The following is a 15436-nucleotide window of genomic DNA, read 5'->3' as shown; positions in this document are numbered from 1 at the left end:
CATGAATATCAATGAGGTCCGATATTCTATCGTCGCCTGAGTATTCTTGGACGCTGTTCTATTGAACACCTTTCTTTATGTGCTTTAACAGATAAGCAATCATGTTCGATGCATAACTAAACAAATCAGATCGATTTTTTTTTCAGTTGTCTCAGTCTTCATTCCACAATGTGTGTCTCTTCAGCTCTTTGAAGTCCAGTGTGTTAAGGGGTCCCATGGGACACTCTGATCTTTTCTGGGGTCTGTCTTTGTTTTCGGCATGTAGATCCTGCATTAAAAGAAAGTGCCTAACTTTCAAATCCGTTTCTCGACTGCTCTGATATACATTTAATACATTTTCAAATTCTAAACTATGTACTTCTACCCGATCATGTCAAGGAGCAAACGGCAGATGTGACCGATCGACAGGGGATTCTTACTCCGGTCCTCCATGGCACCTGATTCCATCTCTCTTTTTTTCAGAGGTCCGTGTTGTCTTTGCTCATAACTTGTATTGTTTAAGGTATTTTGATCCTCAGATTCTGAAAATCAGCAGTTAAGTAATTGAAAATGTTCAAAAAATGTCTTCTGAATTCCCAAAGTAGTGTGTACTTAGCCATGGTATTTCTTCAAAGTTTATCATTAAAGTTAATCATATTGTACATGGAAAATTATTAAATCTCAGGTATATTTTCTAGAAATGTGAATAAAAGCACCAGCTTTTTTTATTCATTTTCTAAATATAAATTGATCAACAAATACATTTTAGGATAAAACTCGGAGAAAATTGGATGTGTTTTATACTTACATGGTATTTTAGTTCTACTTATTTTAAGTGTTATATAATACATAGTGTAAAAACCTTGTTCTATGATTGCAAGACATCACAGATTACTTGTAATTTCATATCATGCTTATAAACATTAGTATCTAAGTCTAGATGAAAGGAATTTCGATTTCCCTAAAAATGTATTTATTTTTGTACCTTTGTGGGTGTAAAATATCAACTTTTTACAATACTGGTTCTAAAATATCAAAGAACCTGGGATCATATTGAGATGGCGTCTCCATATGAGTGAAAAATTCTCGAGAGGGACGTTAAACAACACGCAAACAAACAAAGATATTGAGATGCATGAAATGAAAATTGCTGCATGAAAAACTTCTTTTTGAAACTTTTTGTAAATTAAACTATGATTTTAAGAGTTATCCTTCCTGCCTGAAAGGCGGATATCCTTAAATAGAATTTTAAGAAGGATCGTTATCTTCACATTTTTTAAAACTAATGTGAAATTGGAAGGGGTTGTCGTCAAGGTGACCCAGTATCTCCTTACCTCTTTAATCTTTGTGTAGAAATTTTAGGACACATGATTCGACAGAATAGAAATATCAAAGGCATTAAAATTGGGAAGGAAAAAGTTTGCCTTATACAATATGCAGATGACACAGTTCTTTTTCTTGATGGATCAGAAAAGAGTCTTAAAAGTGCGCTGGATCTTCTTTTTCAATTTTCAAAATTTTCAGGTTTTTAAAGCCGAATATTTCAAAAACAAAAGCAGTCTGGATTGGGTCTAAAATAAACACAGGAAATACAATCTGTATGGAGACAGGATTAAAATGGACTACTGAACCTTTTACTTGGTATAACGTATACTGCAAATCTTAAAAACATGGAGGAACTTAATTCCGACAAGAAGTTTAAACTTATTCAAAAAGAAATAAACCATTGGTCAAAAAGAAATATTACCCCTTTAGGAAAAATAACAGTAGTAAAAAGTTTGTTCCTATCAAAGTTTACTCATTTATTCATTTCTCTTCCAAAACCAAGTTTGCAGTGGATACAGAATTTCGAGAAAAAAAACCTTATACAAATTCATATGAGGAAACGAAATTGATAAAATTTCTCGAAAAACACTGCAATTGGATTTCGGAAATGATTGATGTAGAATGACCAATATAGAAACATTTATTAAATCTCTTAAGCTAACTTGGATTAGGAGAATTTTAACAACTGATTTAGATTGGTGTAATATTTTTCTGAAATTACAGGATGTAATATTACCAAGTTATGTAGTGTTGGGTCTGAATACAGTAAACAAAGGGCAAAAATCACACAAAATATTTTTTCGAAAGAAACTCTGTATTATTTTGCAGAATTTTTAGAAAGTTTTAAATTAAATCCATTGTGTGAACCACTGTGGTATAACAATAAAATTAAGATTCTAAATAAATATGTATTTTGTAAGCAAATGTTTGATAAAGGGTTCCACATAGTACATGACTTATTCGATATAGAAGGTAATTTTATTAGTTATGAAAGTATCACAAATGATTATTTAGTAAAGTTACTATTTACCACATATGAGGGTCTGAAGCAAAGTATTTTGAGTGCATGGCCAAATATCAAGCAATTGTCATATAATACTAATGTCAAACCATATCAACCTGAATTTATAAAAATACTTTGTAAGAACAAAAAAGGATCCAGAAATATTTATGATTATTTAATGTCAAAAATACAACACAAACCAATTTGTGAAAACAAATGGGCTACTGATCTAAAGTTAGAGTCAAATTTCAACTGGAAACATGTTTATGCAAACTTTAAATTGATAACAAAAGACTCAGGACTTATGTGGTTTAATTATAGAATTATTCATAGAATATTAGGTACTAATAAGTACTTATATTTGTCTAAAATCAAAAATTCACCACTTTGTTCAATATGTAAATTAGAACCAGAATCAATTAAACATATATTTTTCTACTGTCCACAGGTTTCTATGATTTTGCTAGAATTGTCAGATTGGATTTTTCAAAAGTCTGGTAAAAGAATTGAATTTGATGTGAAAACTGTTATTTTTGGTTATCTGGAAAAAGATCACATGGTAATAAATTTGATAATCCTGTTGGTGAAGAAATACTTATTTCAACAATCAAGAAAAAACAATAATATTGTCCTTAATGAAATTTCAAAATATTTAAACAATTACTATACTTTAGAATAAAATATGTCAGAAAATACATTTTATAAAAATAGATGATCCAAGTGGAAATGTGTTTTTAATGTGTCTAATAGTAACTGAATGACTATGTATTGTATATCGGGTATTTATGTTTATTTGTGTATGTATATATGTATATACATACATACATATATATATATATATATATATATATATATATATATATATATATATATATATATATATATATATATATATATATATATATATATATATATATATATATATATATATATATATATATATATATATATATATGTGTGTGTGTGTGTGTATGTATCTGTCCAACAGGTATGAGAGTGGGAGAGAGAGGTGTATATGTTTTGCAATTACATAAAAAAAATCATTTTAAAATGTAGTTTAGTTGTCAGTATGCTATTAACGTATTTCTCCAGAATTATGTCCAGATATGAAATAGATGTGTCAGGCTATTTGGTGTTTTTTATTTCGAGTTCAATGGGATATATCGAATCAAAGTAGAAATGAAACTAAATCTTGTTAATTGATAAAACGTCGTCGATAAACACGTATCTAAATGTCGAATTGAAGGCCACAGTAAGATACCTGTTCTTTTCATGAAGAAGATTTGGAATAAAATATGTTTCAAATGAATACCAAAACAAGTCTGCTAATAACGAGGTTCAATTAGTACCCATAGAAATTTTATCAGACTGTTGAGAGCCTGGTCTCCAAAAATTCCATAGATATTGTCAATAAAAAAATCATGCATCTATTTAATATCAGTCTTGGAGTACTTGTATGTAGAATCAGAATTTTTTTTACAAAATAAGTTTGCAACTGACCAATGACAAGATATGAAAATTTACGAGTCCCAGTTTTGAGAAAGCAGTTGATTTATCGTGGGGAACGTATAAGCGTTAAAAAGCCATGCGTTTTGATGTTGTTGAATTTGGTAATATTTTGTGATTTCAAATTTTCTAGAATTTCCTCGGAATTTTTAAGTATTCACATATGATTAACACCATTAGTAAGTAATAACCGAAGTTTAAAAACCTTTACTATTTCTGTCATTGAAATAGTAAATAACAACTTTACAACAGAAATTTTCATCATAAAAATTGCAGCTCATGTTGCTTTAAACTGACTAATCATAGGCAAAGTAACTTTTCATTTTCGAGGGAAAGGTATATCTGCATATCTTTTAATAAGAATTTTACCCTTAATATAGTCTCACCTTAACCAATGAAATATATGGAGATAACGAACAGTATTCAAGCTCAAAAGTCCATTATACAATACAAAATAGGAGCAGACCAAACACGGACCTCCAAACATCAGAGGTGGGATCAGGTTCCATGGAAGAGTGAGCATCCCCTGCCGACCGGTCACACCCGCCGTGTGCTCCTTGTCATGATCGGGAAATAACGGAAAAATCCGTCGACAATTCAGTGTGTAAACTGAATCTACGTATATAGTGGTTATTATGTTCATGATTAAAATTAAATGTTAGATCAGATCGCATAGCTTTTTTAAGCGAGTTTGTGAGCAGATCTAACATCTAATTTTAATTAGATTGCATTGATTGCAAAATTATTCGATAAAATGTGATCCCCGTGAACTTGAGAATATTTTTGAAGATTCAATGCAAAAAATACCCTTTTGAAGAATGGATTGTTGAAGTTTATTAATAATTATTGCATTCTTATAAAATCGAACATTATATTTCAAAGAAAAACTAGTATTGCTTTGAAGGTAAACAATTTGAATGCCCTATAATTTAGATGGCAAATATCGAATTTGAAAGAAAGAGTAGTCTTCCTCTGTCATAGTCATTACATCAGTATTTTCATCAGCTATCCATCCACCTTCATTCTGAAAAAAAAAAAAAAACATCGTATACATGTATTTTTATTTAGATATAAAGATACAGCGTTATAACAGGTATATTTAATAGCTCATCTTTACGATTATGTTTTAATTTTCCAATCAAATGAAATTTATCCATTATAATTTTCTTTGTTATCCGCTAAAGAGTATCATATCATTTATAAAAGAAAAACAACTTTAATTTTACATGTATATTTGGATTCAGAATGAATTATCTTTCACGGTTGATCTCATTTAAAGAAGATCAATAGTAACACCAGAACAATAGTGATGAGACAGATTCTAAAAAAAACCTACCTTCCCTCTAATCTCAAATCCTTTTATTGTAATACACTATTCAAAGAGGCAGAATATTTTTCTGCTATGCATTTTTTTCTAAAGCAAAGCGTGCTATTTATATTTCGATTGAGTGCTCTCATAGCTGCATTGTTATGTTAAACCGAACTTCCTTAGCAACTATTCCATTTTCGTTTTGTCATTCGCAGAATTCCATCATGGGCTCTGTAATGTGGATAGTGTTTTGTGTTCTTTTTCTCTGGATTCCTGAGATTAATTCATTTTTAGTTGTTGGAGGTGTGGGAACTGCAGTGATTGCAGGACTATACACAGCTTACACCCCGGTAAAATGCTATTTTAAAGAATGCTGTACAACGGATTGGATCTACCTAAATGCTACAGGTGAAAATCCCAACAAATTTTTAAAAGAACCAAATTTGTCAATTAACCTCGAGAATATATCCAACGAATCATTTTTATTGTGTTTTAATACATCATCGACTAATTAATTGAAGGATTTGTAGATCTTAATTTGTCGGTTCCTTCTGTGAGTACTGAAATAGCACTACAAAAGCTTATCAAATAAAGCCCGTAGAACACGCTGGGGGGGGGGGGGGGCACCTTTTTCTGAGTAAAGTAATTTGCTATAGTAAAATTTCTTTTAGATGTCCCCCTCCCCAGTGTTCGTCGCTGTAAGGTCGAGCATTAACAATTTCCAGGATTTGGCAGGTTAATAAGGTTTTTTTTTTTTGCTTTTCAGCATTTTTGGGAAGTCCCCCCCCCCCCTTCCCATTTTTGAAACCGTTGCTACGGGCCTGCATATAGATGTATAAGGGTGAATTTTAAAAAAAATGATACGACACATAAAAAAACAATCAGTTCAAAAAATGCAGGCCACGTAATTTTTTTATATCTCATCGTGTGTCATTTAGTACTGACAAATATTTTATTGATATCTTGTGTGGCAGAGAAGATATACTATTATATAAAGAATATCTATATCGCAAAGTGGCCACACATTATATCAGGAGTGAAACACCTTTTTATAACATAGTGCCAATCTTCGAACGTTGTCTCTAGAATAGAATGTTTCCTTAGTGGGCTTCTTTATGTTGGTGAAACCAATGGTTCATTTGATAAAATACTAATCGGTGCATTGATTTCAAACCAACAACGGGGACCAGCAGCTTCTCCACAAGCATTCCATTCAAATTTACCTGATCATACTATTTTTTTCAATAATTTTTCGAAAGTGTTGGGAATCTTTCAAGTCCACAGTGTAGGAATGTGACTATGATGGGATCTTTAACAAGATCCAGAGACGTAAGCATAGTCATGGACATCAGTCTTACAATTAAACCTTTTATACACGATGCCTCTTTTGATTCACTACTACCTTATGTAAATAAACTGATCTTCATCACACCTGCACCAAACTTTACTCTTAGCCTTGAAAGTTTTAAATGGTCCATTTGAAAAGGCCAAAGAAAATGCATATTTGGATTTTTCGATACCAGGATACAGGCTGGGATCTGTGATTATGAATATGTATTGATTACGGCAGGCTTTTTAAAGGCCATGTTTTACGGACGAGTTTAAGCTTAAATTTGCCAATAATGGAATATAATCACAAAAGTACGAAAGCCAAGAAGGCTCATTCGAGATTTGAAATTCGAATTTAGAGATTCAATATCTTAATATCCAATCAGAAGTCGGATTTAAGATTACATTATATTTGTAATTAACGTATCATTTGATTAAATAATAATGCAAGAAAAAATGTTATGTGTATAAAAACGAAAAAAGTAAATGTTGGGTTTATTATGTAAAATATCCTGAAATTCTAATTCCAACCTGTTAAATGATATAATAGATTTATATAAAGAATATCTATATCGCAAAGCGGCCACACATTATCTGTTTTCAGGTCAGTAGGAATCTTGTTAGTCGGATTCTTTGAAAGTTTTTTGCTAAGAGACAAATATTGGTCCTACTGTAGTTGATGATGTGTGCCAAATGTGAACCATTAGCCTGCAGTATATTTAGTGTCTAGCGACTTATAGTGATAAGGGTTACGACGTTGATAGTCTTAGTAACAAGAGTTACAAAGTGGCCAGTGACCAGGTTTGTGAAGCCAGATGACAGCCCCTTGAGTACGGGTAGCTGAAACATACATACTTAATAAAGATAATGATTTTTTTTAGGCCCGAAGAAGCAGTTTAAGTTTTGAAAGGGGGGGGGGGGTTAGTAACCACACATTTTCACCTACCAAGCAAGAAATCCTTGACAAGCCAAGAAAAGGTCATCAGACGTTATTATGTAGGGGCCCAAGCATGAAGCAACTAAACCCGAATTCATTTTCATTGGAGACATATTGCATCTCGTATTTCGAATTTCGTACAAAAGGGCGCCCAATCTTGAATTCCTCCATATTTCAAGTTAAAGTCCAAGTCGTGTAATTCTTACAAATATTCATAGACTATTTCTTTCAAACTTTTTATTAACAAAAACAAAAAGGAAATCTCAACAGTGTCTAGATATCGAAAGTTCGTGTTCTTCTTCATCCTATAACTATAGTCCTGCTGGACACGTCATTACTGGTGACGTGAATATAGTTTATAATGAGGACCTAAAATTACTTATTTTAAAATATAGCCAGAATGGATTAAAAGCATCAGATCAGATGAATGTTGAAATCTCGCATTAAACGGTTCAGGGATATTATGAAAACCATCTATCCAGCTGTCTTCAATAATTCAGAAGTGAAGAAAAGAATTACTAGATAGATTACACGATCGATATAAACTGGTCCCTGCTGATAAAGCAGGTATAACAACAAGGTTCGTTATTATAATTGTATATTTTGAAGAAATAGGATTTAATTTTGCAAGTGGTAATCCAGCTTATATTCATAGTGCCTTCACAGTTATATGTCAGTTTTAAATTATTTACAACAATTAAATTGAATTTGAACTATATTCTGTTATAAGACAGTAATACCCGCACTAAGGTGTTTGCCTCTAAATGTACTCACCTTCATATTTTGGTAACAAGGGAAGAAGCCATAATAATTTTATAATTTACAAAAGAGCCATTTTTAACCTCCCCCCTCCCCACCCAATATATTTATATTCCAAAAGATGAGTTGGTTGATTTGAACATATTTATTTTATTGTAATTTATAATTACAAAGGGATTGGGTACAAGTTCTGAATATTATTACGCCCTCTCCCTAAAATGATGAGTTGGCTAGTGCAAAACATTTAAGAGGAGTTCAGGGAACTCCTTTAAAACAGTTTAAAAAACAAAAACAAAAGTTTTTAAACCCCAGGGTAAAAATCAAAATTCAAAACATTCCCAATCATATTCTAAATTATGAATAGACTATTGACAAAATACAAAATTATTAAAGGAGTTAAGGGAACCAGGTGTTTGTAGAAAAACGATGCTTTGACCCCCAATCGAAATTCCAGAACCAGGGTTTGAAAAACCCTACAATTTAAACCACAATCCTAGTGAAAATCAAAATTTTGAAACCTTATTGCACATCTACAGGACACTCCCAATCATATTCCAAAAATGAGTTGGTTAATGCAAAACATTTAAGAGGAGTTCAGGGAACCAGGTTTTTGTTTGGACTTGTTTTTGAGAAACTACAGAAGTACCGTACAACAACATATTCGAGTAGTATTAATCAGATGTGGATATTTAAAAAACTCCAGGGAACTTTCAGAAAATTTGAAATAATTTTTTTTACCAAATTCAATAGCATCAAAACGTACGACTTTTCAACACTTTATACAATTATTCCCCACGATAATTTAAAGACCAATCTTTTTGACATCTAAGACAACTGTTTTTCAATAATAATGGACCTGGAATTTACATACCTTGTCAATGGTTATCAGCAATTTTTTTTTTTCAAGGAAAACGTTGTGGCTATTTGGTGTCCGTCAATTCGTCATTTCAACATATCGACCACGTTTTGTAAATAAACAATATTCATTTTCATCCCTACGTTGGTTCGTTATATCCCTTTGAACTGGAAATAAAACACAACACAGAGCTTCACATATCTGTATCATGATTGTATATTTACTGGAGAAAGACATTAATGGCAAAAACAACTTAACTTTGTGATAAACGTGATGACTTCAACTTTTCTATCGTCAACTTCCCTTTTTTATGTAGCAATATACATGAAACATTATCACCTGTATATATGGAGTTTATATCTCCCAGTTGATTCTATACGTAAGACCATGTTCTATGTACGAATAAGTTCTAAAACGAGGCAAACTATTGACAAATAAGTTGATGAAACATGGATATCAACAGTCAACATTTCCCAAATTCTATGGTCGACACAATAACCTTGTTGGTAGATACGACCTATCGTTAAGTCGAACGTTGACTGATTTTCATACAAATAGTTAGACCATTATTTTCATACTGAATTGTCTACGGATTTTCCGTTTGCCCGATCATATCAGAAGTCAGGAGTGTAACAAAATAAGGTAGGATAAGATAACTTCAAAAATTAGTATATCTAAATCCCTTTTTGTTTTAATTTCCAGTTTTGGGGAAATTTATTATATCACATTTTTCATATTTTTCAAACCAGAATTGAGTTAAACAATGCAAAATATCAACAATAAATGCCAATTCTTTCACAAGAAGGAATTAAATGTATGGAGATATCGAACAGTATTCAAGCTCAAAAGTCCATTAAACAATACAAATTTTGGAGCAGAGCTAACACGGACCTGTAAAACATAAAAGGTGGGATCAGGTGCCATAGAGGAGTTGGCATCCCCTGTCGACAGGTCACACCCGCAGTGGCTCCTTGTCATGATCGGGATCGGGAAATAACGGGAAAAAAACGTCGACAATTCAGTGTGTAAATAATGGCTAGGGAACTAAAGAACTAAATCAAGGTTTAGATTTATGACACACATCTAAAAGGAAAATCATTTAATTATGCATTTAAGAATATCTTAAAAGATGTATGCATATTTTCATTTTTTCGAATAAAATTCATTTGTTTATTTTACCGCCTCTTTGAAAATTTTAACTACTCGGTAGAATGTGTATACAATATGTATGTATTATGTTTTATAACTGAAAAATGTTAAGGCAAATTGAATTTTTCCGTAAATTTTCGATTAAATGGTCAATATTTCTTTGATTCACCCATGATTGGTGTGTCGTGTTTTAGATACTATGAATACACAACTGTTTTGCTGTCTTTTCTTTTTTAAAGTCTGCCCAATGTGAGCGATTCTATCACACTTTTAACGATATCAAATGAATACCAAATTCATTTTAAAGGAAAAATCATTTAACATTTTAACATTCATTTCCAAACTTGTTTTTAGCCAGATTGGATACATACAATTCAAGACAACGTATGACACAGTTTTTCAAAGTCTACGGTAATTTGGCGTTGCAGACAAGCGTTATTTCCAAAGATTATCCGAGTATGACGTAAATATTCAGGCCCGTAGAAGCAATTTTAGTAGGATGGGGAGGGTGGAGCACAACCAAACATATCTAATTTGGATGGGCATTACAAGCAAAATTCCCCGGCAAGCAAAGTATAAAAAAAGTCACCAGACGTAATTATTGAGGTGTCACATACATAAATTAGCTTTCTTTTCTATTGTATACTATATATGGACGAAATAATTAAGGGCACACCCCTCCATCTTTGATTTCTACGGCCATGAAAATTGATTCCAAACGTGTAATAACGTTGTAGACGGTTAGCAACAGAAATTTACAAATAATGATAGATCCCTTACCGAAGAAACGGCAATTTTCGTAATGGGGCTATTCATACATTGAAATTTATAAAGACACACAAAATTGTTTGGAGCCATAAAAAAGAAACTCATGGTTTCTTTCCCTTTTCCCTTTCCGGTTACCCACAAACGAATAGAGCTCAGATTACTTTTCGGATGACCCCGCAAAGTGATAGAGCTCATTTTACTTTTTGCAAAGTGTGATTTTGCAAGTTATGCATTATACAACTCGACAGTTCCCACCAAAGCAGAAAGTTTGAGAAGAAATATTGATCGAACCTACATGTAGTTTGAAAGCCCTGGTATTTACGTATTTTGAGATATAATGCAAAAGGTAATCTCCTTTTGACTGTAGAACAGACTTTAAGTAAGTTGACTTTTATGCTGAAATATTACAGCTCTCCGCAATGACCTTCAAGCAAGAGTCTTTGGGCAGCATTTAGTCATTGATGTCGTTATGAAGCACCTGCAAGCACACATGATAACAAATCCAACAAGAGCACTTGCACTGTCATTTCATGGAGCGACTGGCACAGGAAAGAACCATGTCAGCAAAATTATCGCCGAGGGTCTATTTCGAGAGGGAATGAGGAGCAAGTACGTCCATTTCATATCTGCAAATAAAGACTTCACACATGCTGATATGGTGCCTCTTTACAAGGTAATTATAAAACAAAAAATGGGAATGCTTACACCATATTTAGATTTCTAATATGCATTTTGTTATTGCTGTTGGGTTGAATGGTTTAAAAGGACCGGAAAAATCAGGAAAGGATTTCTACAACGAAGACTTCCTCCCAAGTCATGCTTTATCATCACGTTTAAGGGGGGAACCGTGATCCTTATTAAGATAAAATTAGATGAAGAAACAAAAATATATTGATATATATAGCATGTACATTTATGCTACATTGTACTGGTCGTTTCGATTTTTAGGAGAAATTGAGGGAATTGGTTGAAAGCAGTGTAAAAGAATGTGAGTTGTCTTTCTTTATTTTCGATGAAATTGACAAAATGCCACCTGGAGTGATTGACGCTTTGACACCTTACCTGGATTTCCACGAGCATCTAACGGGCACTGACTACAGAAAGGCCATCTTCCTGTTTTTAAGGTTAGTAATGATGGGAGTGCAAGCATTGAGCTATATCATGCAAGGGGTGTTAAAGCTGAACATGATTCGTAAAAGGAAGGTGTCCGCCATATTCGATTGGACTCTCGCTATATCTTAGGGTCCCTATATAAAGCCGCTGACTTGGTCACTGTTCAGTTTAATCAATCGTCACCGGCGTAGAAGGATGTATGCTATACAGCACTCGGTAGCGACAAAATATAACTAAGTACCTATTCTAATGCAGGAGAGAAAGATACCAAAGAAACTTACAATAGTTGCGCAGGTCACTGCAGTATACAAACAAACACTTGTAAATACACGTAACTGCAATAAAATGTAAACAAAGGTAATACAAGATAACCGGCACGAACACGGGTCGCCATTCCACGTCGATACCCGTGACAATAAAACAGTCAGGTGTAACGAATGCGAAGAGTATACCCCGGTGCTGATGCGTAGATAGTAAATCGAAAATGGCGTATGCCTATTTACGAGTCGAGATCAGTTTTAAGCATGAAATTCTTCCTTGCAAGAGTTTCATTTAGATAATGCTGGGTCAAAAATAATTCAACAATTTGGGGTGAACAAAAACAAGGTTGTTTTTTGTTTAATGAAGCAAATGCCAGGCATTTAAGGAAGCTAGGTTTGTTTAAAAATGCATTGTGACCAATTCCTTGTAATTGGGACTTGCAGTCTATAAATTTGATATATTTGCTTTGAATATTTGAGATACGGAATATATTTTGAATTTTACATTGTACTTTTCTGTTATAAGCATTGCAAGGTAAAGATTTACCTACTCATGCCAAAAAGGGAAAAAAAATCCCATAAAAAATTTATTAAAAAATAATTACAAATTCGCTGTTGAAAAGTACACTTAAGAGACATTGCATGATATTAAATTTATAAAATCATATACAGGCAATGTGTTTTGATAATGATTTTTAAGGTTCATTGAAACTCTGGTAGGAGAGATGACTCTCACTGGAATGGAAAACTATTATTAACATGAAAAAATTGTATATTTTATTCTGTTCAATTTTTCTCCACACGGAATGCTGAAATGGTTTGCATTTTAATTATAATATGTATTTCTATTGGAAAATCATAACCATTGAAGCAAAACTTAAATGAGTAAAACAGTGAGTTGATGAACCTTAATTGTGATATTTTTCAGTAACACGGCGGGAAAAGATATATTTGATCATACCTTAAAACACTGGAATTTCAGAGAAAGTATTAAACTGAAGGAAATGGAACAAATAATCAGAAAGGCCACTGTTAATACCAACTCAAGTAAGTGAAAATTACTGTTAACTTTACCCAAGCCAGGGAAGCTTTGTCACCCGGTGTCTGCATTTCTTTTGTTTTCCTTTTCTTTTTTTAAACAAATTCTCTGTCTAAAGTCTTTCAGGTTCTTCACAAGTATTTATTTAGTACATGTATATACAATGTATATGCAATCTCAAAGAAACATGATCATAGGCGTCCTCACTAGCAGAAGGTTGGGCTGGTCTTAGTGATAAGGGTACAACACCGATATCTTCAATGACAGATTCCAGAAGACATTCCTCTACCACCTCTACATCTGGGCAGGGCCTACACGTCTGACTTCTGGGACCAACGACCCTAGACTGCTCATTTCCCTTACCAAGCGGGACACATATTTATACAGATCTGTCTCGACTGCTGTGTCTCCTGTTAAATCACAGACCTCCTAAATTCCATCTTTATGACCCTATCTCTCAGAGTTAAGGGTTCCATGTTCCAAGTCAAGCTGGACTTTCCAGGCACGGAAAAACTCTATGTCCAGCAATATTGGGTCCTGCAAAGGGGCAACATAGAGTTCCATTTCATGCTTTTGCTGTCAAATACGCAGCGTGACAAGTCCCACTATAAATACCTCTAATTTGGTTTTTATTCCGTCCTGTATCATGGTGACTTGTATCCTGATAGGTTGCTAGGGTCATACAGCTGGGTCGACAGCACGCTGACATTAACCCCAGTATCCAGAAATGCCTTCATCCCCATGCCTTGCACTTGCAGGCTTGTAAAGTCCCTAGTGGGTATAAGGAGCTCCTCCCACTTCGACACAGGTGACATGAAATCAAAATCACGTAGGCTCATCCTCCGTAAGTCCTTGGATTCCAATTCACTAACCCTTGCTTTTTCCAAATGACTCCAGAGTAGAGTGGGGTCCACAAGCTTCCCCACGTCTTCCTCCATGGTAACCACTTCATCTTCAGCCAAGTAAAGCTCTGGTGCGGGAATCATGCTTAACCTGTGCCCCTTGCACCTATGCCATATACAAAATGGGGGAAAACTAGCCACCTGCTCCTTAGACTCAGTGATCTCAGGGTAATGCTCTGGGCTCATGACCAGCATGGCCTGAGCGTGTCCTCCTGGAATCCAGCCTACCAGTCCTTATTCCTCTCGGCTTGGAATCCGACCTCCGAAACCTATCACCAGCGGATCCTTTGAACTTGGACCTGTCCCGGGGCCAATCAGTAATTACTGTCTTCCCGGTAGCTTTGATGGAGCAGTCGCTACGAAAAGACCCCACCTCTCCGCATCTTCATCACACAATAGGTTTTCGTTCATCTGGATGCTGGGGTACGAGACCTTTGAAGTTTTCGAAGGGGGACAGCTTCCCTCTGCTGTAAGTCATGCTCCAACCTCTTCAACCTGCTCCCGGAGGCTTCAAGCTCCTCCCAAGCTGCATTTTCGGTCTCAAGATCCCATCTTTCATCCTCACCAGTAGCCAACTCTCCCATCTCCCTTATGGCTCTTTGCCTGTCACGTCACGAGACACCCGCTTTACAGCTTTCTCCACAGTCAGGAGACGGCCGTCAAGAGTATACAAGCAGGTTTCTCGGTCCTCGGCCCCAGAATATAGGCGTGGTATGGCATGCGTGTGCACATCAGACACATTAAGAAAAGCTCGAGTAGCAAAGGTCAACACCTGCCAGCCCACTGACAAAGTGACTCCACAGTTGCAGGGTTCTTGCTGGTAATTCAGATGTTGGGTGGTGTCTGATGCAGAGGAACCAAACTGCTTTTGAAACCTCTGCAAAATATTTTCTAGGCGGAGATGATGCTTTTTTTAACCATCGGATATTGCTGCCCCTTCAAAGGAGAATCAAAATTGGTCATGCTGCTCCTCCTCAGTCCACTACTGGCTTCGAGACAACCTCACGAACTTGTGCAGGAATGCATTCTAGCTTGACTTTCCATCACGCCGGAGATCCTCGTACTTTGGCTTCCTCCCAGCTACTACCCTGCTAGTGTACTGTGTAGTGCCTTGGAAACCAGGTGAGCTATAATGTGTAGTTGTGCTGAAGTTGACAGCTTGGTAGGCCAGAACTGCCTGACTAGCATAGCGTCCCAGCTG

General features: G+C 34.7%; 1 protein-coding gene across 5 annotated transcripts in view; it reads left to right on the top strand.

Moving 5' to 3' along the window:
- Window positions 1-5450: 5450 nt before the first annotated feature.
- Window positions 5451-15436, top strand: part of LOC133192602 (torsin-1B-like) — a 53368-nt gene continuing 43382 nt past the window's right edge. For 2 of the 5 annotated variants that reach the window (XM_061328618.1, XM_061328625.1), the window contains exons 1-3: window positions 11302-11594; window positions 11870-12045; window positions 13223-13341. In XM_061328618.1, coding sequence (XP_061184602.1) covers window positions 11391-11594; window positions 11870-12045; window positions 13223-13341 — 499 coding nt within the window. In that variant the 5' untranslated portion in view covers window positions 11302-11390. Of the gene's footprint in view, window positions 5532-11301; window positions 11595-11869; window positions 12046-13222; window positions 13342-15436 lie in introns of those variants that run through there. The other 3 variants (XM_061328605.1, XM_061328633.1, XM_061328612.1) reach the window with 3 other exon arrangements.

Source organism: Saccostrea echinata, unplaced genomic scaffold (assembly GCF_033153115.1).
Source record: "Saccostrea echinata isolate AGI-Se365-2 ecotype Australia unplaced genomic scaffold, CSIRO_AGI_Sech_v1 ptg000001l, whole genome shotgun sequence".
In the NCBI taxonomy this organism is placed as follows: Eukaryota; Metazoa; Mollusca; class Bivalvia; order Ostreida; family Ostreidae; genus Saccostrea; species Saccostrea echinata.
The sequence above is the reverse complement of the archived record's forward strand: the minus strand, read 5'-3'. Positions and strand labels throughout refer to the sequence as shown.